Source organism: Hemitrygon akajei, chromosome 3 (assembly GCF_048418815.1).
Source record: "Hemitrygon akajei chromosome 3, sHemAka1.3, whole genome shotgun sequence".
In the NCBI taxonomy this organism is placed as follows: domain Eukaryota; kingdom Metazoa; phylum Chordata; class Chondrichthyes; order Myliobatiformes; family Dasyatidae; genus Hemitrygon; species Hemitrygon akajei.
This window is the reverse complement of record NC_133126.1, coordinates 46,713,108-46,736,949: the sequence shown is the minus strand read 5'-3', so window position 1 is coordinate 46,736,949 and position 23,842 is coordinate 46,713,108. Positions and strand designations below refer to the sequence as shown.

The window sequence follows — 23,842 nt, the reverse complement described above, 5'->3', positions numbered from 1 at the left end:
TATTTCTTCCGGTATTAGCCAGGCAAACAAGAGGATAATCTAGAACAGGGGTTCCCAATCTTTTTTTTGCAGTAGACTAATATCATTAAGCAAGGGATCCATGGATGCTGGGTTGGCAACTCCTGATCTAGAAGAAAAATTGCATACACTGTCACGCAAATAGCAAACCCTTGAGTTTGAAGTACTTTTTATTGTTGCATAGGGATTGGATCCGGAAATGCATAAAAACATGATGTGTCTAATCTTCAGGTGTTTGTGTATAAAAATGGTAAAAGCAGGCCATCAGTAAAATGGCTACTTGTGCCAGTTTCACCAAGATGAGCCAATGTAAATATTTTGCAGTGCCCATGTGTGGTTGGAGACGTTGGCATATTGCATAACCCATGAAGACCAAGTGGATGTCAATAATCATCATGGAAAAGAAGAAGCAGTTTTACAGGTCAGACTGCTTCCCTGCACGCCAAGCGGAGAGTAAGTTCAAAACTCTACTTCGAAATGCTAACACTATTAACATGAGTTAAATGAATGAAACCTCCACTTTTTAAAACTTGTTACCCAAATGATGCTTTGCGTAGTGTAAAAGAAAACTTAACAAAAAAAAATGAAATAGTAGAAACATTCGGCAGGTCTGGCAGGATGCTTGTAGAGAGGAACAGCTAACATTTCAGTTTGATGACGCTCAACAGGATATTATCTGCTGTTGTCTCCTCGGGGGGGGGGGGGGGGAGTCGCACAGCTCGTGGGTTGAAGAGGCGAGCGAAAATATAAGCATATTATTTTATTGTTTATAATTAGATAGGATTTTACAGGTAGCCTAGAAATTAAAAAATGCTAAAGGGGTTGGGAATATTTACTTTGTTAATCTAGAGATGAAGTGCGGGACAGGCCTTTCCAGCACAATGAGCCGCACTCCCAGCAACCCACCTATTTAACCCTAATCTAATCACAGGAGAGTTTCAATGACTAATTAACTATGAACCGGTACACCTTTGGAATGTGGCAGGAAATCCACGTGCTCGTGGGAAGTACGTAAAAACTTCTTACAGGGGATGCTGGACTTGAACTCTGAACTCCAAGGCCCCAGCACTGTAATAGCATTGTCTTAATACACTATTTGACTTAATGGTTATGTAACTACAACTATGGTTTTCAGTAAAACTAGGGCTGGTATATACACTTAATAATTCTATTTACATAGCACCATTAATGTACCAAGAGCCAGACACTTGGCTGTCCTGAAGATATAAGGGGCTCAAAAGATCCCACGATTTAAAGATCCAAAGTGCATTTATTATCAAAGAATGGACAAATTATACAACTCGAGATTTGTTTGCTTACAGACAGTCGAAAAGCAAGGAACCCAAAAGGACCCTATTGAAAGAAAGCTAAGACTAGCCCCCAGTGCCAGCAGAGAAAAAGACAATAAAAACAAATCATGCAAACAATAGAAGCAAGCACCAATAGGATTTCGAACCAAAAGTAAATTAGCCCAGATTTCTTGAACTGATATGGAGCAGGAGCAAATTCTTGAGGCAGGGAGAAAGGGTCTATATAGAGATTTGCAAATAAGGAAAAGAATTTTAAAATCAAGATGTGCAGCTCAGTCAGCACAGATTAATAATGAACATATAACCAAGCGCTAGCTGGAGATCTGCAATAAAACAGAAAACACTGGCAAAGGCAGAGCAGATCAAACGCCATCTGCAAAGAAATAAGTCTAAGTTTGTGTTTTGGCTCGATGACCTTTAATGCTCATTGATCGAAATATTAATAATCTCTAGCTCCACAGATGGTGCCTAACAGTCTGAGTATTTCCAAAATTATTCTGTTTTGTGAAGAATGGAGGGGCCTTAAGACACAGGTGCAAGTGTTTAAGATGATTTCAGAATAATAGATACATGGGGAAAAATGGAGAGTTGATCTATTGTAGAAAAAAATCCATAAAGAATATTAAAACAACATTCAATTGTGAGGTGGTAGCTTTCACTGGAATGTCAGGACTGAAATGTATTCTGTGCTGCAGGGATCAAATGGATACATGTTGCTGTTGCATTGTAGGCCATTGGCCTCTCTGTCCCCAATGACTATTAGACACAAGCCTTCCTTTTCACCTCCTTAATTAAACCATAAGAAATTAGCAGCAGATTTAGGCCACTCAGCCCATCCACTCTGCCGTTCCATCCTGGCTGATTCAGTTTTTCTGATCAGACCCATTCTCTTGCCTTCTTCCTGCAACTAATCAAGAACCCATCATCCTCTACCATTTGTGGCAATGAATTCCACAGATTCACCACCGTCTAGCTAAAAGAAATGTTTCCTCATCTCTGTTCTAAAGGGACATTCTTGTATTCTGAGACAGTGCCCTCTGGTCATAGATTCTCCCATTATTGGAAACATCTTCTCCATGTCCATTCTACACAGGCCTTTTGATATTTGGTAGGTTTCAATGAAATCCCACCTCATTCTCCTAAATTCCAGTGAGTACAGGCTCAGAGTCATCAAACGCTCCTCAAACATTAACCTTTTCATTCCCAAGATCATCCTCGTTATTCTCCTTGGGACCCTCTCCAATACCAGCACATCATTGCTTAGATATTGGGCTCAAAGCTGCTCACAATACTCCAAATGTGGTCTGATCAATGCCTTATAAAACCTCAGCATTACATCTTGCTTCTATTTATTTATTTATTTATTTATTTATTTATTTATTTATTTATTTATTTATTTTGTGAAACAGCGAGGAATAGGCCCTTCCCGCCCTTTGAGTCACACCACCCCAGCAACCTCACAAACCCAATGAACCCTAACCTAATCACATGACCATTTATAATAAAGAATTCACCTACCCAGTATGTCTTTGTACTGTGGGAGGAACCCTTTATCCATTCTCCTAATCTGCCCAAGTTCCTCTGCAGACTCCCTGCTTCCTCAACCCTACCTGCTTCTCCACCTATCTTAGTATCATCTGCAAACTTGGCCACAATGCCATCAGTTTCATCACCATTAACATATAACATGAAACGTAGCACACCCATTACTGGCAGCCAACCAGAAAAGGTCGCTTTTATTCTCGCTCTTTGCTTTCTGCTAGTCAGACAATCTTCTATTGAAGTTACTACGTTTCCTGTAATACTGTGGGCTCTTACACTATCTTGTTTTGTAGCCTCATGTGCGGCACCTTGTCAAGTGCCTTCTGAAAATCCGAGTAAACAACATCCACTGACTCTCCAGAATTCAAACAGATTAGTCAGGCAAGACTAGCCCTTAAGGAAATCATGCTGACTTCAGCCCATTTTATCATGTGCCTCTAGGTACCCCAAAATCACATCCTTAATAATGGATACCAACAGCTTCCCAACCACTGAAGTCAGGCTAATTAACCTATAGTTTTCTTTCTTCTGCCTCCCTCTCTTCTCAAAGAGTGGAGTGACATTTGCAAAGTTCCAGTCCTCCAGAACCATTCCAGAATGTAGTGATTCTTGATAGATCACTTCAAAAACTTCTACATTCCCTTCAGCTACCTCTTTCAGAACCCTGCGTTGTAGTCCATTTGGTCCAGGTGACTTGTCTACTTTCAGACCTTTCCCCTTAGTAACAGCAGCTACACTCACTTTTGTCCCATGACACTCGAATTTCTGGCATGCTGCTAAATAGCCAGAATCTGTTGTTCTAGGTACAAATGATGTATGCACATTAATAAAAAAGCTTGAGCTTGGATTTATTTCCGTGGAGACAACATGCAGTTGCTTAACAGTTAAGGAAAGCTAAAGCAATCACTGTCCAACTCATTGGTACCTAGTACTGTGTTAAAAGAAGGAATAGTATTGTGGATATTACAAACTTATTATGTTAAAGTATCTTCTTCCAATTTGGTTTCTAAAAGCTGGACCATCTGAACTAAACCCACATACAATAGTTCTGAATTTTGTCAAAGTCTCATTTGTTTCCTCAATGACCTTAAGAACCTGCTTTTTTTTTCCTGGTCCTGATAGTCTTAACATCTGACTTCCTCTTCAAAATTAGTTAGAGAATAGTATTAGCTAAGACTAATATTAATACATAGAGTATGTTTATTACTGTAACTGTATCAGGCATGATGGATAACTTGGTCATTTTCCCAAGTCAGTAAGATTGTACACCTTGTAAAATAACCAATCACTTGATGAGAATCCATAGCCATTAAAGTTTTCACAGTTGTGCACAAGCTCTGTAGTCATAACTGGAAGATTAATTTTACTTTTGAACTTTATTGTTTGATCTTGTGCTCTCATGCTTACCTTCAGTAATTGTTTTTTGATACTAAACTATGAAATAATTAATCAAAAATGACTCAAGAATTTAATTTAGATATTTCTATTCAATAATATATCATAAATTTGCTCTGATAGACTATATTGAGGATAATGAGTCACCCTTAGTAACCTAATAAAATGATGCTTTGACAGTGTGTGTTTGTTATCTTGACTTTCAAATGAGATTAGTGTTTAAAATGAACCAAAGCCTACTTGTTATTGGATACACGTGATAAATGATACCAGGACCCAGTGAGACCAGCAGGATGTGAGCATATTGTGTTCAGGCTGGCTATGTGCAAGGCTACAGAAAGAATAGAGGCTTACATAATTTATCCAGACTGCCCTCCCACTTCCTCCAGCGTTCTCAGTTTTATTTCAGATTTCTGATATCTGCAGTTTGCACCTCACAATTCCAAAACCTTTTTTTTTCTTTCCCCCTTTTCTCCTTATTTTCATCTCCAGGCAAATCGTGTGTGATTAACAGACTTTCACCACTTCTTCTCGGCCTGCACACTGACGTTTCTGTTGCTCAGTTTCTTTTGCTCTCTATCCGACATACACACTCACTTGGTTCTCTGCACCTATCTCTGAAAATTAACCCATGTTGCTTAATTCTGATGGTAGTTCAGTGACCTGAAGTGTTAAGTGTTTCTCTCTCTGTTAATGCTGGCTGATCTGCTGATAATTTCTAGCATTTTAGATCTTATTTATTTATTTATTTATTTATTTATTGAGATGCACCATGGGATAGGCTCTTCCTGCCCTTCCGTGCCGCCCAGCAATCCCCCGATTTAACCATAGCCTAAACATAGAGCAATTTACAATGACCAATTAACCTACCAACTGGTACATTTTGGACTGTGGGAGGAAACTGGAGCATCTGAAGGAAACCCATGTGGTCATGGGGAGAACGTACAAACTCCTTAAAGGCAGTGATGGGAATTGCACTGTAAAGCATTATGCTAACCACTATGCCACCGAGCAGCCCCCATATACCCAGCCATTGTCTTGACAAAGGAATAGGGCAGCAGCACCATTAGAGACTTTCAGAATGCAATGAGTAATATAAAGAGGGTCACTACACCAGGTGAAAGAAACCAATCCATGGCAAAAACAATTGTAATAATACATCCTGTGACGCTTTCATTATAGGCTAGTCTCCCGCAATTTTGAACACTTTTAGTTTGGGTATAATATTGACATTTATCCTTGGAAAGATCTATTCATACATTATACATAAATTGCCTTGAACTTTCTTTAAGTATGCAGCCTTTGTAACCATTCTCCTACAACCAAGATTTTAAAGCCGAATTTGTAATGGAAGCAAAAGGGCAGTCACCCCATTCATTTCTGCTGGAGACACTTGAAATGTGAGCACATGGGAGAGACTGATTTTTCGATGATAAATGCAACTAATTTGATGTGTACACTTTCTGCTTAGTCCACTGGGAGAGGAAACTGTCATCGTGAATCCGGATAATCTGCTGGGAAAACGCATGGACTTTCAAGTGGAGATTAGTCAGTGTTTAGGAGTGAAATGGATCCGAGAAAACAGCAACAGAGGAGTTCAAGTAGGGTGAGAAATCCCAGTTTTCATCTACATACACAAAGGGTGCACGAGGGTACTAAACACCTGAGGTTTCAATCCAATTAATAGCTGAAAATGTTTCCTCTTTGTATGTTTTCCCTTGGTCTCCTAAAACAGTGATAAAATTATAAAACTCTGGTGGGATGTTCCTGCTTTTGTGGAACCCTGTCATTGTTTCCATCTGGTTTTGTGTAAAAAAGATTAAAATCTGTACATGAATAGACATAGTAAACAGCAAATAGAATGACTACAATCACCTGAATTAATGAATGCCACAGAGAGCTTAATTACATTTTTACTTCTAATGTCTTGTTAGCTTTATCCCATTACAATTTACTATTTGTGTTATTTACCATTAGTAATCGATAAAGCTGTGTTCAGTTCATAGTTACCTGTACTTTAACTTGAAAATCTAAAATTTGTTGGATTATTTCAAAATTTCATCATTTTTGATAATGTTTTATTTTATTTTCAAGCAGTCTCTTGACTGAGCTGATGGAACAGGACCAGAGAGTGAGTGAGGTGGGAGGGGGAAATTTCCCTAACAATAAACAGTAATATTTTGTGATTATTTTTAAACATTCTCTGTACCTTTGTGCTAGCCTTTTTGCGATTAAACACTAGGAAATCAGATGCTCCTGCATCTTTCAGCTCAGAAATCTCTGTAAAGTATATCCACTAATCTCTCCTTCTTCCACCACACGTTACATTTACAAAGAGCCCTGGTAAATTTATCAAGCATGATTTCCCTTTCACAAGCCATGTTGACTATGCTTGATTACCTGGAGATTATCTAAGGTTACTTTAGATTAAAGTTAAGGTAAGGTTTGGAGCTGAGTAACCCTGGTAAAATCTATACTGGCCAACAGTGAGCAGCACACACAAAATGCTGGAGGAATTCAGCAGGCCAGGCAGCATCTATGGAAAAGAATAAACTTTTCGGGCCGAGACTCTTCTGAAATGTCGATTGCTTACTCTTTTCCATGGGAAAGTGTGAAAGCAGTGGATTCAGATTTCCTGGTGGTGGCTGATGGAGAAGCAGCAATCTCCCATTGCTCCAACTCTAATTATCTTACTATTTCCAACCTGTCTTGAAACTTGCTTTTTAAGCGTGATATTTTTTTCATTATGGCTACATTAAGTGGTGGCAGAGGTACTAAAAAGGATGATCCCCTGCTTCTTTGGATTCTATTATGGATTTGTTGCAAAGTCATACACGAGAAACCTCTGAGAAGTTTCAAAAATTCAGCTCTGAATTTAAACAAATAGATGGTAAATTGGATTCTATTCAGCAAACTCATAATGAACACGATAAACATATAAAGAATAATGAAGCAATGTTGTCGTCTCTGGAAACGGAAGTGGATGAACTGCAAAAGCTTTGTGAAAAGCAATCGAACTCCAACAAAAAGTTAAGACAGAAGATTATCAACATAGAAAATAGAAGCAGAAGGAACAACCTATGGGTTCTGGGTCTCGAAGAATTAATCGAAGGTAATTATCCTATGGAACTCTTTGCAGAATTTCTGTAAGAATTATTTTCGGAAACGTTGGCATCTTTGCCTATGATTGATCAAGTTCACAGGTTTCCCGTGTTTAGACCTCCTAACAGAGATAGACCAAGATTGGTAATAATTTGTTTTCATGAGTTTAAAACAAAGGAACTGTTAATACGCGAATCTCGTCGAAGAGGCATGATTGATTTTTGTGGTGGCAGGATTAGAATTGTTGAAGATTACTCATGTGAGGTTATGCAGGAACGTGCTAAGTTCAAAGAAGTTATGTTCGAGTTTTTTAACAAGGGTTTTAAATCCTCCCTTCTGATGCACCATCAATAACTCACGCTGAGACTTAGGAAGCGAGATATCGGCTTTATTGACTGGAAGAATAAACAACACTACATCCTGGGGAAAATGAGGGAGAGCAGCAGCCCACAGTCGCCTTTATACAGGGGTCTGTGGGAGGAGCCACAGGAGCAGTCAGCAGGGGTCTGTGGGAGGAGCCACAGGAGCAGTCAGCAGGGGTCTGTGGGAGGAGCCACAGGAGCAGTCAGCGGGGGTCTGTGGGAGGAGCCACAGGAGCAGTCAGCGGGGGGTCTGTGGGAGGAGCCACAGGAGCAGTCAGCAGGGTCTGTGGGAGGAGCCACAGGAGCAGTCAGCGGGGGTCTGTGGGAGGAGCCACAGGAGCAGTCAGCGGGGGGTCTGTGGGAGGAGCCACAGGAGCAGTCAGCAGGGATCTGTGGGAGGAGCCACAGGAGCAGTCAGACAGGGGTCTGTGGGAGGAGCCACAGGAGCAGTCAGACAGGGGTCTGTGGGAGGAGCCACAGGAGCAGTCAGCAGGGATCTGTGGGAGGAGCCACAGGAGCAGTCAGACAGGGGTCTGTGGGAGGAGCCACAGGAGCAGTCAGCAGGGGTCTGTGGGAGGAGCCACAGGAGCAGTCAGCAGGGGTCTGTGGGAGGAGCCACAGGAGCAGTCAGCAGGGGTCTGTGGGAGGAGCCACAGGAGCAGTCAGACAGGGGTCTGTGGGAGGAGCCACAGGAGCAGTCAGCAGGGGTCTGTGGGAGGAGCCACAGGAGCAGTCAGCAGGGGGTCTGTGGGAGGAGCCACAGGAGCAGTCAGCGGGGGTCTGTGGGAGGAGCCACAGGAGCAGTCAGCAGGGGTCTGTGGGAGGAGCCACAGGAGCAGTCAGACAGGTATATCTAGTTCACCACACCTTCGGTATCCAGCTCGTCTCAGAATCACACTTAAAAACGGTTCTTTCGAGTGGTTTCACTCGACTACTGAAGCACAAAGGTTTTTAAAATCCGAAGGCTAGCTGTTTAGTTTGTCCTTACATGAAGACACAAGATTAAATGAGAAACTTCTAATTCGCAAATCCTGTCGAAGGGGCATGATTCGTTACAGGGTGGAATATTAGATTCTCAAAGACTATCCGCTGAGGTTATGCAGGAATGTGTTAAGTTTAAACAAGCTTTGTTGGAATTTTTTAACAAGGGTTTTAACATGTCCCTTGGCTACCCAGTTTGACTGAGAATCTCATTAAAGATGGACCCCTTGAATAGTTTCATTTGAATGCTGAAGCATAAAGATTTTTATAAATTTGAAAGCTAACTGCTTAGCTTGTTTTTTTCATGAAGGTATAAGATTAAATGTTTAATGTCTTTCTGTATGAATAATACTTATCAATAATTACTTTTGGTAAACATTTAACTAATTTCCTTTTGAATTTTTTTAATACTGTATTTTTGATATACGAGAATTGAATTTCTTGTCTGGATATTGTTTAGTCTAGGTTGGAATATAAACAACCTTGAAACTAATTGGAGCGTTCGCCACGTCTTTTGGGGAGGTTGTCCGTAGTTTTAGATGTCGGCTTTCTATTGGTTGGTTTTCTTTCTTTGGGAGGTGGACGGGGGGATGGTTTTTTTTTCCTCAGAAGCTATTTTCAAATTTTTATTAGCCAGCTTGTTGCTTGGTTACCATTTCTCAAGGCTTATGGATTGGTTTTAACTTACATTTTAACCGTTCCTTTAAATAATACTAAAAATGGACCAAACTATTAACTTACTCAGTTTTAACGTGAAAAGGTTAAATCACCCTGTTAAATGTAATAAGATTTTTGCTTATATTAAGAGATTTAAGGTCCCTATTTTTTTTTACATGAAACTCACATATGCAAATGTGATAACCTACATTTTTTTAGCCGTTGGAACGGTCCTTGTTTTCATTCGTTTTTCCAGGCCAAATCTAGAGGAGCTTCGATTCTCATAGATAATACACTTTCCTTTGTCCAACATAAAGTTGTGTCTGATACTAATGGACACTTTGTTATAGTTTCAGGAAAACTAGATAATAAATTAATAGTATTTGCCAATGTGTATGCCCCAAATGTAGATGATCTAGGATTCTTTGAGTGTTTTTTTTGTTTTTGCCAGATCTGAGTCTTTATTCTTTGCTGATGGGAGGAGATTTTAATGGCTGGCTAGACCCAATTTTAGACCAATCATCTTTTAAACCAGCTTCTCTTAATAAATCAGCTTTGTTTATTCAATCTTTTTTTATTGAAATGTGGTATTGTTGATGTTTGGCATTTCTTACATCCTTTAGATAGGGGGTACTCGTTTTTCTCCCCATCTTCATCATACATATTTCAGGACTGATTTTTTTTATTGATAGTCAAATGATTTCATCAGTTTGTTCCTGTGAATATAAAGAGAATGCTGTTTCAAATCATGCTCCTATATTCCTATCTTTAAATCTCCCTGGTCTTCCTCAAACAAACAGAATTTGGCATTTTAATACAACTTTGTTATCTGATAAGGAATTTTAAAAATTTCTAGAGAGGCATATTATTTTGTTTTTTGAAGAGAATAAAAAAGAAGAGACTTCTAATCTTATTGTATGGGATACTTTCAAAGCCTATATTAGACAACAAATTATTTCTTATACTGCGAGTGTTAAGAATAAAGCTAATAAAGAAAGAATTGAATTAGCCAACCAATTGAAATAATTAGATCAAAAATATTCTATACCTCCAGATCCTGTTTTATATAAAAGACGTGTTGAAGTTAAAACTAAATACGATCTTCTGTTAACATATCCAATTGAAACTCAACTTCTTAAAGATAAAGCTCAATTTTACATTCACGGAGATAAATCAGGCAAAGTGTTGGCCAACCAATTAAAAACTTCCGTAGTTAAACGACAAATTAAAGAAATTTGCAAAACTAATGGTGATAGGACAACTGATCACTCTGAAATAAATGATACATTTAGAGAATTCTATTCTAAACTTTATAGTTCTGATTCTCCTAAAAATAATACTATAATGAATAATTTTCTAGATCAATTAAATATCCCTGCACTTTCTGCAGATGATTGTAAACAGACGAATCAACCCATTTCTTATGAGGAAATTGCCGAGGCTATACATTCATTACACTCAGGGAAGGCTCTGGGACCAGATGGATTTTCTGGAGAATTTTATAAGGATTTTTAATTATACCACAGTTGCACTTAGTCTTTTTTGGATTCTTTCAAATTGGGTAGCTTGCCTCAATCTTTCTATGAAGCCTCTATTTCGCTTATCCTGAAGAAGAACAAGGACCCAACTCTTCATATAGGTCAATTTCATTACTCGATGTTGATACTAAAATCCTTTCTGGCTTGTAGGATTGAAAATATTCTACCTTCTATTATTTATGATGATCTGACTGGATTTAGTAAAAAACCGACGTTCCTATTTGAATATACGCTGTGTATTAACTGTTATTTACTCTCTCTCCCAGGAGATAAGGATATGTGTGATATCCTTAGATGCTGAGAAGGCCTTCAATCGGGTTGAATGGAATTATTTATTTAAAACCTTGGAAAAATTTCATTTTGGACCAGATCTTATTCAATGGATTAAATTACTTTATCTATCTCCTTCTGCCCGGGTTGTTACTAATTTTCAAAATTTCAAACCATTTAAACTTCACCGTGGAACTAGACAAGGCTGTCCGTTGAACCCTTTGCTATTTGATCTAGCTTTAGAACCTCTTGTCATTGCTTTTCGAGAATCTAATGATATCTGTGGTATTTTAAGGAGAGGTATTACTCACAAAATTTCACTTTACACTGATGATATATTGCTGTTTATCTCTAACGTTGAGACCTCATTACCTTGTATACTTACTTTACTCTCCCATTTTAGCCAGTTTTCAGGATATAAATTGAACCTACCTAAGAGTGAATTATTTCCTTTAAATAATTTGGTATCAATTAATATTAATCTCCCTTTTAAAATTGTAAGGAATCAATTTACTTATTTGGGTGTAACAGTCACTTAGAATTACAAACACCTGTTTAAAGAAAACTTTCTTACTTTATTGAGTCATGTAAAAAGGATATCATTAAATTAGTCACCTCTTTCAATTTCATTGATTGGATGAACTAATTCTATTAAAATGAATATTCTACCTAAATTTATATATCTTTTTCAGGCTTTATCCGTTTTTATTCCTCAATCCTGTTTTGACTCTCTTGATTCTATTTTGTCCTCTTATATATGGAAAAATAAATGTCCTCATTTAAATAAAGTTCATCTTCAAAAATCTAAAAAGTCTGGAGGTTTAGCCTTACCTAATTTTAGGTTTTATTACTGGGCAATTAAGATATGATATCTTAAGTTTTGGCTATATTACATTAACCGTATAGATTGTCCGGTATGGGTTTCTTTAGAAGCTAACTCTGTTAATAAATTTTCTAATATTTCCCTTCTTGGATCCTCACTTCCTTTATCTGTAAGTAAACTAACTGATAATTTAATAGTTAAACATACTCTGAGGATCTGGATACAATTTAGAAAACACTTTGGTTTATTGAGATTTTCCCTTTCGAGTCCCATTTATTCTAATTTTTTTAAACCCTGCATGACTGATTTAGTTTTTAAAGAATGCGACAGGTTGTGTATTAAATGTTTTTGGGATCTGTTTGTTGGAGGAAACCTTTTTTCATTTGAGCAATTGTCAGCTAAATACAGCTTACCCAAAACTCACTTATTTAGATATTTACAAATCAGAGACTTTTTAAGATCTCATTCATGTATATTTCCTATAAGTTCAGATAAGAATTTACTAGACATAATTTTTAGTTTGATACCTTTTCATAATGGTTTAATATCTAATATTTATGGTATGTTACTGGTGATGAGGAATGTTCCTTTAGACAAAATTAAGAATCTCTGGGAACAAGATTTACAGACATCAATATCTGAGGAAACTTGGAATGAAATTTTTAAACTGGCTAATACTTCATCGCTATGTGCTTGTCATTCACTCATACAATTTAAGGTGGTACATAGAGCTCATATGACTAAGGATAAGCTATTTCGTTTTTATTCGGATATATCTCCTACTGTGACAGATGTAATAATGGAGAAGCTTCATTAATTCATATGTTTTGGACTTGTCTGAATCTTGAAAAATATTGGAAGGAAGTTTTTCAAACTTTTTCCTTACTTTATCAAGTCAATTTTAAGCCTAACCCTCTGATGGCCCTATTCGGTATTGTTGCAGGACAAGATATTAAGCTGAAGGCATCTGATTTACATATTTTGGCCTTTAGCTCTCTTATAGCTAGGAGGACGCTTTTGTTTAAATGGAAAGATGTTTTTCTTCCTAATCATGCTCAATGGTTATGCAACATTATGTCATGTTTAGATTTAGAGAAGATTCGCTGTTCAATTTCTGAATCTCGTCAAGACTTTCAAACATTGTGGGGACCTTTTCTGAATTATTTTCAAAACCTCAAATTTGTTGTTTAAACTCAGAAGTTGGCTATTATTAATTTTGATTATATGAGAATGTATTTTACCTCCTTTTCTCCTTAATGAACAGCTTCGGTCTTGGTAAGGGTTAGATTCTTTTTTTGTAATAAATTAGTATATTTCAATATAACTATTGATTAACATATGAATACGAGATAATGAGATTGTTGTTATGAACAAATATAATGTAATTGGTAGTTTTAAAAAATCTTTTTTGACCTTTTATATACACTTTCTTGTACTTTGTATTCTTCTATGTAGAAACTATGTAGAAACTAATAAAAATACTGGAAAAGAAAGCAATGGATTGACTCAAAGCAAAGGCTGAACAAGTTACAAAGAGAAAGGGTTTAGGAATTGGATGAGAAGAAGGAAGGACAGAGTTCAGGACAGGAATGAGAACAGGGCAAGATGATGAAGCACTAAAAGGCAAACAATAGCACAACTATTAACACTGAGTTAATTAAATTCAGTAATGCGCCAGATACTATGTATAATTATATTTGTGCAGTTATTAATTAGAGTTAATCATTGTTTGTTTTAAGGTTTTTATAAATTTGCTTTCAAAGTTACAGAGATAATTATGTTAATGTATCAGTTATGGAGAACCCTGCCAGCCCAAATGTGTATGAGACCTACTTGAAGTGATTTACTGAAATCACTAATGCATGAAGTAGACACTTCAGAGAGATGAAGTACAGTTTGTAACAAAGAGTTTTGTAGATTAGCGGATTAAGAAATTTAATGAATTGTCTTTGGTTAAACTTAGAAGTACATCTTTTTCTGTTGGTAATTAATTGTAAACAGTTAGTTTAATGAAAGTAGATAATTGATGGCATTTGTAGATTTATTACATTTTAACGGAGAACGGGTGTAGTGTATTTGAATGTGAATGTGCCTTGGTAACTGCGTGCACAATGCATGACCTTGCCATGCTGTTGTGCCACACTGTGCAGTCTGATTTGTGAATGGCTGCCGTATTAAAGGATGTTCTGCTATTAGTTCTGTCTGGTCTAAACTACTGCAGTTGTAGCAGCAAGATGAAAGAAACCCTAATCCACTGTAAGCATAATGCCTCCAATTGGTACTTTCCTCTTCAGGATATCCAGGCTGAGACCCACAACTTAGTCTCTGCTGCTGTGGAAGTGTTGCATTGAAGCATTATGAAATTTTCAAATCTTGATTCTCGCTGTGCTCTTTACCTAGCTGTACAGTTGGCACTTAAAAGACTGCACTGACCCTGATCGTAGTCTAGCATTCAATTGCAAAGATGAAGTGATAAAGGAAAGTATTGATATGAATCAGATTCACACAACATGATAACACAAAAATCTCTTCACTAATAATAGACTTGTGAAACAGAAACAATGATCAGAATAGTAAGAATATTAAGTAAATTGTTAAAATAATAAACACAAAGTATACTGCCGATGCTGTGGTCATGTATGTGTTTATTAAAATAGGCTTTGCTGTTTCTCCAGATCTAAATATAGAAACATAGAAAACCTACAGCACAATACAGTCCCGTCGGCCCACAATGCTGTGCCGAACCTGTGCTTACTTTAGAAATTACCTAGAGTTACCCATAGCCCTCTATTTTTCTAAGTTCCAAGTACCTATCCAGGAGTCTCTTAAAAGACTCTATCGTATCTGTCTCCACCACCGTCGCTGGCAGCCCATTCCACGCACTCACACTGCATAAAAAAACTTATCCCTGACATCTCTTCTGTACCTACTTCGAAGTGCCTTAAAACTGTGCCCTCTCGTGTTAGCCATTTCAGCACTGGGAAAAGGTCCCTGTCTATCCACATGATCAATGCCTCCCATCATCTTATACACCTCTATCATTTCACCTCTCATCCTCCGTCACTCCAAGGAGAAAAGGCCGAGTTCACCCAATCTATTCTTATAAGGCATGCTTCCCAATCCAGGCAACATCTTTGTAAATCTCCTCTGCACCCTTTCTATAGTTTCCACATCCATCCTGTAGCGAGGTGACCAGAACTGAGCACAGTACTCCAAGTGGGGTCTGACCAGAGTCCTAAAAACATGTTTAATCTTTTAGAGTCTGCAAAACCTTTGAATCATGAATCTACATTAAAGGAGGAAAGATACTAAATACTAATTCACAACAATATTATGAAACTATCCAACTCACAGAGCATTACCTTTATTAATGTTTGGTATAAATTTTGAATTCAATTTTTCCATATTGTCATTCATCAAAAACCAATTGCAATAAAACATGTGTCTTTTTTGTTGCAGATTTATAATGTACGGTCTCCCTACAACATTCTATACCCCTGCTGTCTGGTATAATACCAATCCCCTCCTGGATTACTCAATGCATTTCACAATTCAACATGTTACACCAGATTTCCTCAACTATCTGAAGACACATGCACTGGTCCTGGAGCTGTGGGGTCTGCAAGGTGTGTGAAATGAAATTCTGCCAGTGAATATTCACATTCAAGTTACTTTATCTACCAGGGTTTGGAAGCCAATAACAGGGTTTAGAAATAGAATATATTTGTAGAGAATAATATCCTTTAGCATTTTACTGTTCTTCAAAACTGGCCTGAGTTGTAAACATACTGCTTGTTTTTCATTTCCTTAAATTTTAGTTCATACCCTTTCATCTCTTTTTTCCCCTCCACCATTGTCACCATCTGTAGCTCCACCATTACTGATTTTTAAGAATTCCATTGTAAGATTACACTCAGTGGCTATTTTATTAGCTACACCTGTACACCTGTTAATGCAATTATCTCATCAGCCAATCCTGCGGCAGCAACTCAATGCATCAAAGCGTGCAGACATGGTCAATAGATTCACTTGTTGTTCAGTCCAGACATCAGAGTGGGCAAGAAATATGACCTAAATGACTTTGTCTGTGGAATGATTGTAGGTGTCAAAAATGGTATCTCAGAAACTCCTGGGATTTTCACACACAACAGTCTCAAGTGTTGATAGAGATTGGTGTAGAAAACAAAGTAAATATAGTGAGCTGCAGATCTGTGGCAAAAATGCCTTGTTAATGAAAGAGGTCAGAGGAGAATGGCCAGATTGGGTCAAGCAGACGAGAAGGCAACAGTAACTCAAATAAACACATGTTCTGACAGTGGTGTGCAGAAGAACCTCTCTGGATGCACAGCACGTGAAACATTGAAGTGGATGGGCTACAAGCAGCAGCAGAAGACCATGTAGTTCTTCGTGCAGCATTTAGTATATGTAGATGTCTGGTGTAACTCCTACCACTCAGTACCATTGTACACTAAATTGCTAAACTCCACTGTTATGCCACACTCCACTTACTGGTGAAATTCTGTTCTGTGTAAAACAAAAATCTTTCACTGCCAAAGTTACATGAACCCTGATTCAATTGTGCCATTTTCAATAAGATGAATCAGATATTATCTTTATTGCTCCCTCTAATAATTCTCCCAGCATTCTCTAATCCACCATATTTGCCAATTCTCTGGCTAGGTTTGATTTGTTGCTGTGCAACCAGCCTCACAAGTCTGCTACCAGTTTTGTCAGACAACTGTACCAAGAGTATGCTAGGATAACGGGTAGTAACAGTTACATCCTGGCAATATTCAAATTATTGTCAACTTGTATTATTTTAATAAGTAAATTGAATAGTAATGAGCTTTCTTCAGATAAAGCACAATTTCCAGAGCAAAAATCATAACTTCACAGTATATATTTGTAACTACTAATGAAACTGCATTTAGTGTTTCTAAATAGCAAGCTTTAATCCTGGCATAACCCAGAGACTCCTATTTATAAAGTATCTTTTAGGACAAATTATTAAGTACAGGGTGTTTTAATTCAAGGAGATTGGAAGAAATCAAACAACGGGGTTTTCCAGAGCACACCATTATGGATCAGTTAAAGAGCAGGTATTCTAGTAATCAGCGGGCAAAGTGTGTGGCTGACCAGTAGGTAGCAGAACTGAACTCAGACTCGATACAAGAGTGAAAAGCATCTGTAGTTGGAATGGGTTGCAATATTTTAGAAACTTAATAATGTACAGAACAGAAGTAGGCCTTTATGACCTACTACGTTCCTACTGACTCTGATGCCTAACTATGCTAATCCTCTTTGTCCACAAAAGGCCCATATCCCTCTAGGCCTTTTATATCCATATATCTATATGGATATCCTATTTTTTTCTTTTAACTACAATACCCCATTCCAAGCAACATCCTTGTGAACATAGAACAATCCAGCACAGTATGTGCCTTTTGATTAACAATGTTGTGCAGATGTTTCAACCTACTCCATGATCAAGCCAACCTTTCCTTCCCAAATAGCCCATAATCCTCCATGTTTCTTTCATCCACATGCCTATCTAAGAGTCTCTAAAATGTCCCTAATGCATCAACCTATACCACAATCCCCTGCAATGTCGTCGAGCAGTTAGTACTCTCTGTTTAAAAAAATAACCTACATCTGTTATCTCCCCTAAACTTCCCTAAAACGGATGTCCTCTGGTATTAGCCTATGCCACTCTATGAAAAAGGCGATAGCTGTCCACTCTATTTATGCCTCTTATAATCTTTTAGTGTACACATCTATCAAGTCACCTCTCAAGCTCAAAGAGAAAAACTGTGGCTTGCTCATCTCTTATCTCTGTGACGTGGTGGTACACATGACACAATGCTCTAAGTGTGGGCTAAGCAATATTTTGTATAAACGTAATATGAAATCCCACCTCTTATATTCAATGGTTTTCAAAAGAACCCTGAAAGGGAAAAATAGAGACTTTAAAGATGGAAATAGAGCTGTTTCTGACGATACAAGCAAAGGAGTTGCCGTTAGGTGCCATTGTTTCCTCTAAGCCTGTGAAATCTGTGGAATTCCTTGAAGAAATAACAAGCAGGATAGACAAAGGAGAATCAGTTGATGTTGTGTATTTGTATTTTCAGAAGGCCTTTGATAAGGTGCCACACATGAGGCTGCTTAACAAGCTATGAGCCCATGGTATTACAGAAAGGATTCTAACATGGATAAAGCAGTGGCTGATTAGCGGGAGCAAAGAATGGGAATACAGGGAGCCTTTTCTGGTCAGTTGCTCATAAATAGTGGTGTTCACTGGGGTCTGCGTTGGGACTGACTCTTATTACATTATATGTCAATGATTTAGATGATGGAATTGATGGTTTTGTTGTAAAGTTTGCAGACAACATGAAGATAGGTGGAGGGTCAGGTAGTTTTGAGGAAGTAGAGAGGTGACAGAAAGACAGACAGATTAGGAGAATGTGCAAAGAAATGGCAGATAGATTACTGTGTCAGGAAATGTATGGTTATGCACTTTGGCAGAAGAAATGAAAGGGTTGACTGTTTTCTAAATGGAGAGAAAATACAAAAAAACTGAGGTTCAAAGGGACTTGGGAGTCCTTGTGCAAGATTCTATAAAGGTTAATTTGCAAGTTGAGTCTGTGGTGAGGAAGGCAAATGCAATGTTAGCATTCATTTCAAGAGGACTAAAATATAAAAGCAAGGATGTATTGTTGAAACTTTATAAAGCACTGGTGGGACCTCACTTGGAGTATTGTAAGAAGGCTTTGTTATATACCCCTAGGGTTAATTTTTTCTGTGGACTGTCACTTTAAAATGCCGAGAGAATGAGACTGACTTTTGGACACTGTTGGATTTCTGCTGACTACAAAATTTCTTGGTTACTATGGCGAGAGAGGTGGAGTTATTTGATGGACAATGAATGTTTACATTTTTTTCTGCGGCTTGTTTTGAATATACAAGGACACAGAGACACATACAGTCAGAGTCGAGATGATTTCGGTCAATGAAAGACACCAGTGAGTGGGGTTTCTGGTTTAAAATTTCAGTAGCCCAAAGGAGTGAATTGAGATTGATCCAGAGTATTGATAAATGACTCTCACATGTGCTACAACTAGAAGAAGTTTGCGGAGAGGAGAGGAAGGTTTGAAACAGAAGAAACCTAGTGACAAAGAGGTCACTGTTTGGACTCTCTCCAAGTAGCCCGTAAAGGTGAGTTTGATTCCATTCGAATACGAAAATGTGATTGTCACATAGTTAATCCACAGGAGTGGGTTCTCTGGTGAGGGGGAAACCTTTGTGAATACCACTTGTGTGTTTACCCTTGTCTGGGTGTGGTATTTCACTGAAGAAGGCACCCCTGTGGCAAATCACTGTTGAGGTTACTTTGTATGTCATGGAACTGGATCAGTGGCTGTCACAGTGCGTGTAAGGGTGACCCTGTGGGAACTACCAGTGTGTCTAACCCTTGCCTGGGTTGGTAGCTGTACCACTTGAAGACAGTACCCTTAGTGTTGTCATATTTGGTTGACTTGAATGATTCAGAGGACAATGGGAAGATCGACAACACCTGTTTATTTGGATTACAAATATCTTTCTCTTACCAACAATAACAATTCTGTGGATTGAACTGAACTTTCTTACATATCATCGTAAGACTGTAACTCTCGCCACCTCAGCTTGAATGAGTTTGGGAACTTTATTTATGCCTCTATATATGCATAACATTGCTAACTCCTGGTTTAAGTTACTATATGACGTAATTACTAATAAAATAGTGATTGTTAACAGAAAAACCAGACACCAGGTGTGTTCTATTGCTGCTGATAGGGTTGCGTGTTCGTAACAGCTTGGTGTCCTTATCTTAGAAAGGATGTGCTGAAACTGGAGAGGGTTCAAAGAAGGGTCACAAAAATGATTCCAGGATTGAGTGGCTTGTCATATGAAGAGCAATAGATGGCTTTGGGTCTTTATTAATGAGAATTCAAAAGAATGAGGGGTGACCGCATTGAAACCTGTCAAATGGTGAAAGGCCTTGATAGAGTGGATGTTGTGAGGAGATTTCCTCTGGTGGAATAGTCTAAGACCAGAGGACACAGCCTCAGAATAGAGGAGCGTCCTTTTAGAACGGTGATGAGGGGGAATTTCTTTAGCCAGAGAGTGGTGAATCTGTGGAATCCTTTGCCACAAGCACCTGTGGAGGCCAAGTCTTTATGTATGTTCAAGGCAGAGTTTGATAGATTCTTGAAAAATCATGTCACGAAGGAATATGAGGAGAAGATAGGAGATTGAGTCTGCTAAGAAAACTGCATCAGCCACGATGAAATGGCAGAGCAGACTCGATGGGCCAAATGGCCTGTTTCTGTTCCTATATCTTGTGGTCTTATAGTTTTTCTCTACTGCCCTTAGGGGACACTTTGTATTGTTTCCCTCCCAAAAGAATCTTTATGATAGCGAATGAAAATCTTCTTAACTGAGTGTCTAACTGGTGGGTGTCTCTCCCTTTCTCCTGCTGCTTTGATTTCAGCAATAGGAGCAATAGACAGAGTGGATGTGAAGAGATACGAAATAGTTTATAAGCCAAGGCAAAGAATACGGGGACAGAACTATCAGAGAATTGGATAAAATGCAAACTGGGCCTCAGCCAAGGAACTCTATTCACTTTTGGTCAGTGTATTACAGAAAGAGTACAGGCTTGTCTGCAAAAGTTCAACTGATCATTTCCTCCTAAAAATGCTGCTCAACCTGCTGAGTTCCTCAAGCAGAATATTTGTGGCTCCAGTTTCCAGCATCTGCAGCCTGTTCTATCAATATAGAAAGAAAGTGACTGCTGTGGAAGATCATGTAGATATTTCTAGGACAGGATGGGGAAAAACCAAAGAGGACCACATTGTTATCCCTGCTACAGATAAGATAACAGAGATCCGGCTGAGGAGTATAACAATATAATGAACTCTGATAAAGTAGAAAAGGAGGACTCATCTTCCTTGGAACTTGACCATTAGCCAAGAAGCATAGGTTTAAACCAATTGGTAGAAAAATTAAAGATGATTGTAGCAGCTTTGTTTGCATGAGAGGTGGAGTGTATTTGGAGCTTGCTGCCTGAAAGGGACTGCAGCAGATTTAAATTCCAACCTTTCAGGTTTTCCTCTTCCACCACATCTCCTATTCCTCCTATCCCTCTCTCTGTCCTCTTGTTCCATCTTGTCAGTCTTCCGCCATTGTTTCTCTTCCACCATTCCCTTCAATTCAATTTGTCCTTTCACCTTAGAAATCAATTATCTTCATTCTACTTGGCCACAAAAATGTTCTTCAGTTTCTTCATCTCAAAGTGAAATACAATATCCAAAACTCAATTTTCAAAGCAGTATACAGTTTCAATAACAAAATAAGAAATTGCTAGACCTACACAGCAGGTTAGGCAGCAAGTTTGGGAAGAGAAACAATTATTCATAATTTCTAATAGTGCTGGACCAATTTAATAATTCATGTGTCTCCTATATTGATTCAGATTTTTAGTATCTCCATTTTCTATGTTTTTTGAAATGTGTTCAATATTGGTGTTAAATGTTAAAAGGAGGTCTACCTAAATACTCAGAATTGGAGAAAGAATATGTTTGACTGGAAGTGGAACGTAACCATTATTTCGAACTGTGTTCTCTCAGAAGGCTGCCAAGCAAGGAAAACAGTGCTTGTTAATATCCCACAGTCAAGTGATGGTAGTGTGCTGTTAGATCTAAGCTACAGAAATCAATGGACATCTGCGCCACTGGTATGATAAATCCGTTCTTTATAAGATTACCAGAATTAGAAAGGTTCAAGCTTGCAGTTAATTCATGTTTGCTTGCTGTAATTTTACAACACAGACTACAGATACCTTTGTTTAGCAATAAGAACTAGCAATGCTTTAATATATTCTGCAAATTTAATCTGATAAACAGAATGAAAAAAATTCCTGCAACCTTTTGTATTTAATTTATTTTGATATCTGGTCATGCAGGATGAAGAAGAACATAAATTCAATCTATCTAAGCAACTAAGAATGATGGAACAAGAAGCAAAAAATCTTCGAGAAGCAAATCAAGCCTTGAGAAGTGAAAATAGCAAACTGCAAAAGAAGGCACAGAAAATGAGAACCTTTTCTTCAAAGATTGGTAGCACTGATAAATATGAGCTGTATTTTTTTCTGATAATATCACCTTCATTGTTTTAACTCTCAACTTTCCATTTGTTTGTTTGCAGATGGAGTTCCAGTGAAATTCACTGATGATCAATCCCGTCAAAGGTCACCATTTCCCAGTGCGGATGCAGCGTTTGCAAAAGCACTCAAGACCTTTTACTTCAGCATGATTGGAGTGAGAGGACGACTGATCCGCTTGAAACAACTCAGGCCACTAGTAAGAGAAGAGTTATCTTTATATATGCTTTACAGTGACATTGAATAAAACACCAGTAAAGAACTGAAGTAATGGATAAAGGGCTTTGACCTTGTTTAACTTTCAGCAGAAATAAAATATCATTGCAAAACAGAATTTTAGAGTGATACACGGTGTTTGCCAGTAGTTAGCATTCAGTAAGTGATGCACAACATTATATTGTTAATGTTTTGAGTTCTCAGAAAATTGGTTCCTAGCCAGTGACTCCATCCCTTTCCCTGGCAAATGTCTGCAGTTGCACCAAACTGTTTACAAGCTTACTACATCTGACCCTGTGCACTTAAACCATCTTACCAGGCCATTTCTAAGACCACCTTGGCTTGAAATTGGATCTGTTAGCAGACATCAAACGTAAACAGGACTTTGGTGTTGTATGTACCACAGCCCAACAATCTGGGGAAAAGGAGTAGCTGGAGCAAGAGGGAAAACAGCAGTCAGACCTAAAGCCTAAAACCTGAGAGATTTGGAGTGCAGGCTAAAGAACATTAGGAAAGAAAGGAAGAGGGGAATGTCTCAGCAGAAAACGAGAAGGAGAGCATTCACCTTGGGCAATGAGAGTCTCACAGAGGGGGTGAGACTTTCCATAAAGAGTCTGCCCAATTATTGTACCCAGTCTGGACAAATCAATCTCTACACACTCCAATCCACAACAATCAATGTGGAATTGCATTAATTGGCTATGAAAGCACAGGTGATGCGTAATAATCTCCCATATCAGACCCACTTGCAACACTGCACATGAACACATGAATGAATGTGCTACTCAAGTGGCTCTCTACAACTGTTGCCAATGATATGAAACTCTTTCTACCACCATTGCTTGTGAGAACATATGTAATAGCTTAAGGTTTATGGTTTATGGTTATGGTTTATGGTTCAATTAATGAACCATTGAACCTTAAATGATTGAGGATCCTTGATTCTGGAAGAGACAGCTGGAGCTACCTCCTGCCAGGTTCTTCCAGAGTGAGGCTCCAGTGAGGATCGCCTTCCTTCCTCTCCACCCCTCCCCCATCCTCCACCTCTGGCATAACAGGACTTCAATCTTGGCACTTATCTCATGTATTTAAATTAATGTCTCTTTCGGTATGTCTAGGAGTCCCTTTCTGTTCTTTGCAGTGAAGTATTCCTGCTTTACTGTCATGGTATGTTGCTTGTATCAGACTGCCATTGGGAGTGTGACTGGGGATATTTTCCGAAAGTTTTGTAGTAAACTGCTGCAATAGGAACCATACAGTATAATGCATTATCATAATCACAGGAGATTCTGCAGATGCTGGAAATCTAGAACACGCACAAAATGCTGGAGGAACTCAGGTCCTGATGATGGGTCTCGGTCCGAAACATGAACTATTTATTCCTCTCCATAGTTGTTGCCTGACCTGCTGAGTTCCTCCAGTTTTTTGTG

At 38.3% G+C, this 23,842-nt stretch overlaps 1 protein-coding gene across 1 annotated transcript in view; it reads left to right on the top strand.

The window, feature by feature from the left end:
- The window catches only part of LOC140724532 (kinesin-like protein KIF28), a 101,477-nt gene that overhangs the window by 67,538 nt on the left and 10,097 nt on the right, over positions 1-23,842 (top strand). The window contains exons 19-24 of the mRNA XM_073038976.1: positions 343-471; positions 5,737-5,871; positions 15,458-15,624; positions 21,664-21,770; positions 21,999-22,152; positions 22,241-22,395. Of these exons, the coding sequence (XP_072895077.1) occupies positions 343-471; positions 5,737-5,871; positions 15,458-15,624; positions 21,664-21,770; positions 21,999-22,152; positions 22,241-22,395 (847 nt within the window). The remainder of the gene's footprint in view (positions 1-342; positions 472-5,736; positions 5,872-15,457; positions 15,625-21,663; positions 21,771-21,998; positions 22,153-22,240; positions 22,396-23,842) is intronic.